The 10,451-nt window shown below is 36.2% G+C and overlaps 1 protein-coding gene across 1 annotated transcript; it reads left to right on the top strand.

The window, feature by feature from the left end:
- Positions 1 to 2,065: 2,065 nt before the first annotated feature.
- LOC114498924 (olfactory receptor 52N5) lies at positions 2,066 to 8,810 on the top strand. The gene is made up of 3 exons (XM_028514923.2): positions 2,066 to 2,237; positions 4,140 to 4,279; positions 7,531 to 8,810. The coding sequence occupies exon 3, from the start codon at positions 7,575 to 7,577 to the stop codon at positions 8,538 to 8,540; it is 966 nt and encodes a 321-aa protein (XP_028370724.1). The 5' UTR covers positions 2,066 to 2,237; positions 4,140 to 4,279; positions 7,531 to 7,574; the 3' UTR covers positions 8,541 to 8,810.
- Positions 8,811 to 10,451: the final 1,641 nt, after the last annotated feature.

Here is a 10,451-nt window from a genome sequence, read left to right as displayed (position 1 = left end):
AAAGCAACAAACAAAAAGTGTTGGAGAGGTTGTGGAGAAAAGGGGTCCCTAGTGCACTGTTGGTGGGACTACAGACTGGTACAACCATTATGGAAAGAAGTATGGAGCTTCCTCAGAAAACTAAAAATGGATCTACCTTTTGACCCAGCAATTCCACTGCTGGGACTTTATCCTAAGAACACTAAAACACCAATCCAAAAGAACCTATGCACCCCAATGTTCATAGCAGCACAATTTACAATAGCTAGATGCTGGAAGCAACCTAGATGCCCATTAGTAAATGAATGGATCAAAATACTATGGTACATTTACACAATGGAATTCTATGCAGCAGAAAGAAAGAAGGAGCTCCTACCCTTTGCGACAGCTTGGATGGAGCTGGAAAGCATTATGCTAAGCGAAACAAGCCAGGCAGTGAAAGACAAATACCATATGATCTCACCTTTAACAGGAACCTAAACAACAAAACAAAGAAACAAGCAAAATATAACCAAAGACACTGAAATAGAGGACAGGCTGACAGTGACCAGAAGGGGGAGAAGAGGGAATTTCAGGGGACAATGGGAAGGGTTTACGGGAACAAATTTAAAGGACACATGGATAAAAACTAGGGGGAGGGTGGTAATGGGAGGGAAGTGGGGAGGTTTGGGTGGGTGGGCTGGAATGGGAGTAAAAGGGAGAAAACTGTACTCGAACAATTATTCAAATAAAATTTTTTAAAAAATCACTGAGTTAGATAATTCACTTAATTAATTTAGTCACTGAGAATGTATTTGTTTTTATTAAATTTATTTTTATGAGGCATAATTGACATATAATAATGTGTAACTCCAAGGTGCATAACCTGTGTTGATTTAATACATTTACATATTGCAATGTGATTATGAATGTAGCATTAGTTAACACCTCTATTATGTCACATTTCATATATGCGATGAGAATAATTAAGATCTAGTCTCTCAGCAATGTTGAAATTTAGGATACAGTGTTGTTGTCTGTAATCATTACACTGTGCATTAGATCTCCAGGCCTTACTTATCTATTAGTTCCAGGTTGGTACCCTTAATTGGCACATACTTCCTCACTCCCAGCCTCTAATAACCAACATTCTTCTCTCTGTTTTTATCTTTGTCGTTTTTAACTTACATAGAAGTGATATTATACAATATTTGCCTTTCTCTATCTGACTTATTTCACTTAGCATAATGTCCTCAAGATCTATACATGTTGTCACAAATGACAAGGTTTTCTTTTTTCTCACGACTAACATTCCATTGTGTATATATAAATAAATAGAAGCATGCAGTACTAAAATAAACTGTGAATTATGATTCTGATCTAAAAAATCATTACACACATATGGAAATAAAGACGCACAAAATCTTAATAACAGGAGTTTCTTAGTATCAGAAGTATATGTTATATAAAATGTTCTTTAATTTCATTGTTCTCTTTTGAAATAAGAAGTGTAATATTTGGGAAGTTGAAACAAATAAACACTTGTAAAACCACACACATCTATATGCACTTCATCATATTTTTAATTGTCATGAATTCACTGCCAAATTATGAAAGTTAAAGTGCAGTAATATTTGAAGACTATAAGTGATGATGTGTCTTGTGTCTCATAAGATAAACACTTTTGTCTTTGCTTTTTTTAAATTAAGGTGTTTATATGGTAGTGTTTAAAATGCTGCTTGGTGTAACAGGTATAAAATAAATTTCACAAAAGAGGGAAAATTAGATAAGAATTTTCAACTTCTATTCCTAATGGTGGTGAATTTGTACCATGGGAATTACTTTCTGGACTGCCCTCAGTTGGGGGCCAGCTGTAGTTGGGAGTTTTATTTTTCCCAAATACTTATATGAAGCTTTGTAGCATGCTTTGCCTTAGAGCTCTGTGGTCCCTGGGGGTTCTTAAACTCTGTTTTACATTGAGATTTGGGAATCTGGACAATATGAAATTAAGCCTATTTCCTGTGGGAAGTCAACAAGACTAAGCACTTCTGATTTAAGGTTTATAAGGTGAAAATAGGGTGCCACCATTACATACATTCCTGGGCCCTCTCTCTGGCATGAGCACCTTTCACATTTCTTCTTGTCTGGAACTATACTGTGGGTTAAGTAATGTCTTTGAGATGTTTTGCTCCTAGACTTATTGTGCAACAAAGCCTAGTCTTATTCCATTCTGCCTGTGTCATCACAGGGATCAAGGACATTGTTCTACAGAAGATGTTGTAGGTAATTTCTTAGTCTGGAAAAACTGGGAATAATATGTTCATCCCACTTTCAAAGCCAAAATAGTGCCAGCAAGGAATGTGTGGTTTTGTGTTGGCCAGGGAAAAGCTAGGTGCTCTCAAAAAGTCTTCTTTAGAGTACAGATAATTCTTCTCTTTATATGCATTCATTTTTATAAATATATTTTATAATGACAGTGACAGGGAATTCAACAATAATAACCTTATAATGTCTCAGATCGTAAAAAGATAAATAGGTATATCTTTTTCCCTCCAAGTCACTATTATACCCTTCCCCACCCCCTTTCATCTTTTCAGTTCAGTGAAATAACTTATCAACCTATCAAACTCCAATTTACTTCCTTCAAAATCCAGATTCTATCCTCATTAATGGGGTAAAATAGGGGACAATTTGACCTATATACTAAAATAGTTCATGGGTCAGTTAAGGAACAGTTCTAGCACAAGTCCACAGGTTATCATCATTTTTAAAAATGGGGAAATTTTTAGGGTAACAGAGAGGGACTTTCAAGCAGAAAACCTGGTTTGGCTTAAGAGAGGAGGGGATGTGTTTCACCAATTTTTAGTGCAGAGATCACAGAATTCTGTATTTTTTTGGAAAGCTACTGAACATATTGAATCTTGGTTAGATAAAATAGCTATGAGAATATTGAACTGGTTGACTTATCATAGGACTATATTTAAATTCAAAACTAAATTTAAATAATAAATAAGTAAATAGATTTCAATAGGTAAATATAGGCAACAGAATAGTATTGCTGATTTTTTTCTATAGGGATATGGGTAAATATTTGATTAAGTATGCAAGTTGGCTATTTATATAAAAAGGTAAACATAAAAGAACTAAAGCAGAAGCATAGGAAGTTCTTGTACTAAGTGCCAAAGAATTCATTGGCTGGCACATGGTGAAGGATTAAAGGAATTTTAGAAAAATTAACAAATGGTTCTTGTCTTTTTCTGTCTGATTTATTTTGATTAGCATGATATTCTCAAACATGAAATCTATGTTGTTGCAAATGACAGTAGTTCATCCTTTTCTTATAGTTCAGTAGTATTGCATTGTATATATGTTCCACACCTTCTTTATCGAACCACCCATCAAAGGACATGAAACAGAAAGCAACAAATGAATAAACAACAACAAAAAACCTTATAGACATGGACAAGAATGTGATGGTTCTAAGAGGGAAAGCAGGTGTTGAAGAAGGTAAAGGAGGTTAAGCATATAGTCATGAAAGGAGACTAGACTTTGGGTGGTGATCACACAAGGCAATATGCAGATGAGGTGTTATAGAAGTGTATGCTTGAAACTTGTAGAATCTTATTAACCAATGTCACCTCAATAAATAATAAAAATTAACTAATGGAATTGTCTAACTATAGTTAGAATCTATACACTTGAAAAATTCAGTCTCCATGATAACACTAAGTATGCCAAAATTTTAAATTGGACATTTTAGGAAAAACATTTCAGAGCAACTATAACAACAACAACAACAAAAAGATGAAACCATCTAAGAGAATCTAGAACTCTCTTTTCTGGATTTAGCTTTCTTTCTTTCTTTCTTTCTTTCTTTCTTTCTTTCTTTCTTTCTTTCTTTCTTTCTTTCTTTCTTTTTTTTTTTTGACATCCCTCTCCAGGGAATCAGGGAGAGGATTATTCAAATAATTCATAGAATTTTATTCTATGTCCCAAGCCCTAAATTCCTCTAAAATGGTATCCTAGGCCATCTCTAGAATGCATGGCATGTAAGTGAGAAGAAAGTGAAAATCGAACCTTGGTGGCCTTCCTAGATGCTAAGCAGTGCCTGATTCATCCTAATTTTCCTGGCCAGTACGATCAAGTGAAAATCTAATGTGCTTGTTTTCTGTTTTAAATAGCCAGAGGCAACAATGGGTGTTGCACATATTTTTTGTCAAGTGGCTGCCCAGTGTGGGATGAGGAAACAGCAGAAGCAACAGCGATTGCATCAATCACTGTACTATCCATCGAAGCCTGGAAGCTTAGCCATGTGATTCAGGTAATGGAAACTACTGTCATCAAGGAGGAAAGTGATATTGCGGTTGGTGTAATGTGGTATGCTTTTCATAGTATAGTGTTGCTTTGTTCCTTTCATTGAAAAAAGGCTCAATGTAAGACTGAAAGAAGACCTGGAGGTGGACTTCCCTTCCTATGTTTTGTCACTATTGTATTTCCAATACTTTCCTATATTCTGTCTCCTTTTTACTTCCCCAGAACCACAGGAAAAAATTAGTGGGGTAAGTTTGAATGGTACTTGTAACCAAATTACCTTCATCTTTGAAAGGGAAAGTTTACATTGCCCTATACAACTCTCTTATATTTAGCTAGAAGATGGCTGAAATACCGGGCAAGGGGAAATTATAAGAAGCAGGAGCTGTAGAAATCTCAAATTAGAAACATGAAGTCTTATATTCCTCTGGAGGTGGCTGGGAAGCAAACAAACATAAAAACAAATAAGTGAGAAAATAAAGCTGCTGATTAACAGCTCCTTAGACTTTATAAAGGATTTGGAGAAGTCTGAGGTAGAAAAACCTGGATTTCACTCTGAATTATTAATAGTTTTGGGCAAACAAGTTAAACATCCTGTGCCTGCATCAGGAAAATAAGTGACTATCACTTACCCTGAACTCTGGAGTACATATTACTCTTTAAAGAAAGTGACATTTTACCTCAGTGTTCAAAAAAGACTTATCAAGATGAAATATGACAGAGTGATTTTCAAAGAAGGGAAACAAATTGAGCAAAGTCAACATAGTATCGAGGGGGGAACCGCCCAAAACTGAGATAACATTCTGAGGAGGGCCCTTTGTAATACAGGCTATCTGTACTAGGTGAGTGTTCTAGGAACCCATCTGTGTCAGTGTACCAGCTGGCATTGTTGTGAGAGGTTGTATTTTGCATCAACTCTTTCAATGCATTTGTCCATTTCATGATGGGTGATTTGCGAGCACACCTGCCCACACCAGGCTGAGTGTTCAGCAGTTTTTGACCCCAAAAAACCATGATCCCAATGTCCCACTCTCCCTATTCACCTGATTTTGCTCTGAATGATTATTGTTTGTTCCCCTGGGTTTAAAAAAATCCTCAAGGGGAAACATTTTGCCAATATGGAAGAGATGAAACAAAATGGCAGAGCACTGAAAGGCATCAAAATTGATGAGTTCAAAAACTACTTTGAACAGTGAAAAAAAGTTGATAGGTGTATTGCATCAGATTGAGAGTACTTTTAAGGTGACTTGAGTTTAAACATGTGAGAATAAACACATAATTTTTTAATAAGTAAATTTCTTTTGGGGGGAGTCTCCATCATATGTAGTATTTTTTGACTGGCAAGTAGTCCAGCAAAATTTAAACATGGAATGTTAGGACGTAGTGTATCATTCAAATCAGGACATTTCTGGGTGATTAGGGAATGGAAAGAAAATGGGAAAGAGTTTAGACAAGACCTAAATTTTACTTTTTTGAATGTCATGCCAAGAAATTTGAGCCCTAACCTCAAATTTATGGAAAGACATTGAAGATTATTAAGCACTGGTTTAAAATATCTCCAAGCCCTGGCTGGGTGGCTTGGTTGGGATATCATCCTTTACACTGACAAGGTTGTGAGTTCGATCCCTGGTCAGGGCACATAACCTAAGTTGTGGGGTCAGTCCCCCATCAGGGTGTATACAGGAGGCAACCAAGATGTTTTTCTCTCACATTCATGTCTCTCTGTCTCTCTCTCTGTCTGTCTGTCTCTCTCTCTGCCTTCCTCTCTCTCAAATCAATAAGTATATATCCTTGGTAGGGATTAAAAAATAAAATGTTTTCAAAATTATGCTATAAGACAAAATTGATTTGAAAAGAGGCAAAGCACAGAAATAGGTGGATGTAGCTACGTGGTCTTTAAAACAGAACAGAATGGTGACAGAATGGAAAGACTGGTATTAGAAATATTTCTGGATTAAAAATAGAATACTTTTCTTGTCTGAGAATAGAACACAGATAACAGGCATGCTGAACCAAAGCAATTTGAGCTATAAAGAAATTATACCCAAGATGTGGTAGAGAGGCCCTTATGAAGATCACAAACATGTGGTAGATGATGGTACTATTAACCCCCACCCCCCAAAAAAGACAGATCTCAGAAATAGAGCCCATTTTTGGAGTGGAATAGAGGCAGAAGTGATGAGTTTAGTCTTGGACATGGTCAATTTAAAAACTGAAATATCCAGTATGCATTTAGAAGGAGGACTCAGCAATTATGACATAGCTTTCTTAATAAATTACCTGAAAATTATCTTCTTGTTGGCTATACTCAAGGTCATGAGAGTGGACATATTTTCTATAGAAGGAATAAAGGGGGAGTCCAGAGAATATTCTGCTCCTGAATTATGTAAAGCCAAAAGACATGGAAAGAAAATAGATGACCCAATGACTTTGGGGGATCACAGGGTATTTGAGAAAGGGAGAGCTCTTTATTTTTTCACTTTCATGGGATAATCAAGTTAGATTGAACTTCTTAGCCACTGTTTTTGCATCTCATATCCATATAGCATATACACTTGTATTTTGAGTTAGTATATCTAATTCACCAGGTTATTAATCTAGGAGTAAAATAAACCTCTGGTTATTTTTCAGAACTCTTTCCAGTAACTATCATCAGCCTCACCTTATAAATGAGCAACTGAGGCTTCAAAAATGAAATCATACAATTTGTATGGAAAGAACTGAAATTTGAATAAGATCTTATTTAGCATAAATAACCATAATCTCATTACATATTGCCACACAACATGTAATAAATAAAATTCAGGCCATCTTTCATGCAATTATAACATGCTGTCACAAGCCATGTGCACTCTATCAAACCAGGATGCAGTGTAAAGATTTTGCATGAAAGTTAGAATCATATATGAATATTATTTATGTCCCTGAATCTAATTTTGTAACATTCAACATTATTGGATCTCTTTGTGCCTCAGTTTCTTCTTGTATTTGATGATAAAAAAACAATTGCAACTTTATAATTATGACTTTAAAAACTTACATTTAGATTCTCTTAAAACTTTTAAAATATTACCTGTAATATAGTATTATTCAATAATTATATAGCATTTATGAACACTGTGCATAAATGAATATAGCATTTTCAAAGTCACTATTATTCAAAATCACTAGTACCATCATAGATGTAATTTTACTCCAAATTTAAGTTTGCATTCTCAAGGATGATCTGAATTAAATTTCTATTTCTTAATTTCTTCTCAGAATAGAGACTTCTGGAAAACTAATGTTCATCTATTGAATTAGTTATGCTGGCTTCCAACAATTCATATGTGGCTCCAAAATCTTTTATTCTTAATGGAATTCCTGATCTGGAAAGAGTACATGTATGGATCTCACTCCCATTCTGCACAATGTATATCATCTCCCTTGTGGGAAACCTTGGCCTTGTGTACCTCATTCATCATGAGGAGGCCTTACATCGTCCAATGTATTTTTTTCTGGCCATGCTCTCCCTCATTGACCTCTTTACCTGCACCACCACTCTACCCAAAGCACTCTGTATCTTCTGGTTTAATCTCAAGGAAATTAACTTCAATGCTTGTTTAGTTCAGATGTTCTTTGTCCATGGGTTCACGGGTGTGGAGTCTGGTGTGCTCATGCTCATGGCTCTGGATCGCTATGTGGCCATTTGCTACCCACTGCGTTATGCTACCATACTCACTAACCCTATCATTGCCAAAGCTGGGCTTGTCACCTTCTTGAGGGGTGTGTTGCTAATGATTCCTTTTCCATTCTTGGTCAAGCGTTTGCCCTTCTGCCAAAGCAATATTATCTCCCACACATATTGTGACCACATGTCAGTGGTAAAGTTATCCTGTGCCAGCATCAAGGTCAATGTCATTTATGGTCTGATGGTTGCTCTCTTGATTGGAGTGTTTGACATCTGCTGTATATCTGTGTCTTACACCATGATCCTCCGGGCAGTGGTTAGCCTTTCATCAGCAGAGGCTCAGCAGAAGGCCTTCAGCACCTGCACTTCCCATCTATCTGCCATTATCATCACCTATGTTCCAGCATTCTTCACTTTCTTTACCCACCGTTTTGGAGAACACACTATCCCTCCTTCTCTTCACATCATTGTGGCTAACCTTTATCTTCTTCTTCCTCCAACTCTGAACCCCATTGTTTATGGAGTAAAGACAAAACAGATCCGAGACAGTGTCATAAAGCTCTTCCAGCATGAAAAATGTGCAAGGATCCAGGACAACTGAAATTAGAAAAAAGATGAATGTAAAACAACAAAAAAAGAAACTCATGAGTGGTGTCATACATTCACTCATGTTGTATCATACATTTTCCATTGTCTATCTCAGGTGTATGTGGGGGGACCCCCAAAACCTAAATTATCTTCTGAGGGGTAGGCATCTTGTAGTACAGGCTTTCCCCACTAGGTGGGTGATCTAGGAACCCATCTGTATCAGTTTACTAACTGGTGTTGTGAGAGGCTGCATTCGGTTTCAATGAATTTTTTTTTGAAAACTCTTTCAGTGCATTTGCCCATTTAATAATTGGTGATTTATGAATACACCTGCCCACACCACATGGAATGTTCAGCAGTTTTTGTCCAAAAATGGCATGACCCCCATCCCCTACCCTCCCTATTCACCTGATCTTGCTCTGAGTGACTTTTTTTTGTTCCCCTGGGTGAAAAAAGTCTTCAAAGGGAAATTTTGTCAATGTGGAAGAGGTGAAACAAAAAAAACGGCAGAAGTACTAAAAGGAATCAAAACTGATAAGTTGAAAAACTATTTTGAGCAGTAGAAAAAGCATCTCAATAGGTGTAATGCATCAGATGGAGAGTACTTTGAAGATAACCTAAGTTTAAACATGTAAGAATAAATACACAATTTTTTTAGCCCTGGCTGGCGTAGCTCAGTGGATTGAGTGCAGACTGGGAACCAAAGTGTCCCAGGTTCGATTCCCAGCCAGGGTACATTCCTGGGTTGCAGGCCATAACCCCCAGCAACCACACATTGATGTCTGTCTGTCTGTCTGTGTCTCTCCCCCCCTCCCTTCCCTCTCTAAAAATAAATAAAACCTTTAAAAAAAAGAATAAATACACAATTTTTTAATAAATAAATTTTGTTTTGGGGGCTACCTCTTCATATGTTTTCTGCAACTATAGTGGGAAAATTTATAGTGAATTCTGGGTTTATATCCTGGTGTCTTTCTCTTATGTTTTCTCCATCACCAACATAATTAGGTCACTGATATTGGCTCATTACGATTTTTCTCTAATGTGTCCATATAAGATATTTTATAAATGTTTTGAGAGAGTCTTTAAATGTCTCATCTATATTTGTAATCTTCATTTTAGATATAAAATGAAATGGCTTCTCAGGCAGGTCACTCCAGCCTGGGCAGTGTTTGAAGCTAAAATTAAGCTTATGAATTATGCCGATAATATATAGGTGGAAATGGCAGTCAGGGATTTTGAAAGAATGGCATTTAGTAGAGATAATGTAGTAAAAACCATTTTACTCAAGAAATAGGAATATGTTATTATATAGGTTAGTCCTCAAAAATGATAAATGCAATGACTCATAAAACCTACATTGTTTCTAAATATTAACTTATATTTCTTCAGTCATTTACCAATATGAGTTTTTTCTATTAAATAAAATTTTCTAAGAATACCCATGGACATTTACATAAATAATGCTCACAATACCAGGTGTGTGAAAATGTCTTCATATAGCTTCTCCATGATAGTCACTCACTTCAAACAGCTATAATGATATAGTAGGTTTATTATGGCTATTTTTAAATTTATTAATAAACATTCTAAGATCTGATCAAGAAATTGAACAGGCAGCCTTCTGATCAAATTGGCAGAGTAGGTAAATGCTGTGCTTTCCTCTTCCCAAGGACACATTAAAATTACAACTAAAACTATAGAACAACCATCATTGAGAATGAGCTAAAAACTAGCTGGACAAATGTCCTAAAACTAAGAATATACAGAAGAAGCCACGATGAGACTGGTAGGAGGGGTGGAGATAGAAAAAAGTATGGTTCCACACCTAAGTGTGACAATTAAAAATCAGGAGGGCTATCTCAATTGTGGAGGTCCCCGCATGAAGAGCAAGGAGCCCCAGTCCTTGCCAATTCCAACACCAAGT

Source organism: Phyllostomus discolor, chromosome 6, assembly GCF_004126475.2.
Source record: "Phyllostomus discolor isolate MPI-MPIP mPhyDis1 chromosome 6, mPhyDis1.pri.v3, whole genome shotgun sequence".
Taxonomy (NCBI): domain Eukaryota; kingdom Metazoa; phylum Chordata; class Mammalia; order Chiroptera; family Phyllostomidae; genus Phyllostomus; species Phyllostomus discolor.
This window is presented reverse-complemented; position numbering and strand designations above follow the sequence as displayed.

Coding starts and splice junctions, on each gene's coding strand:
- LOC114498924 (XM_028514923.2), top strand. CDS start 7,575: ATGCTGGCTTCCAACAATTCATATGTGGCTCCAAAATCTTTTATTCTT.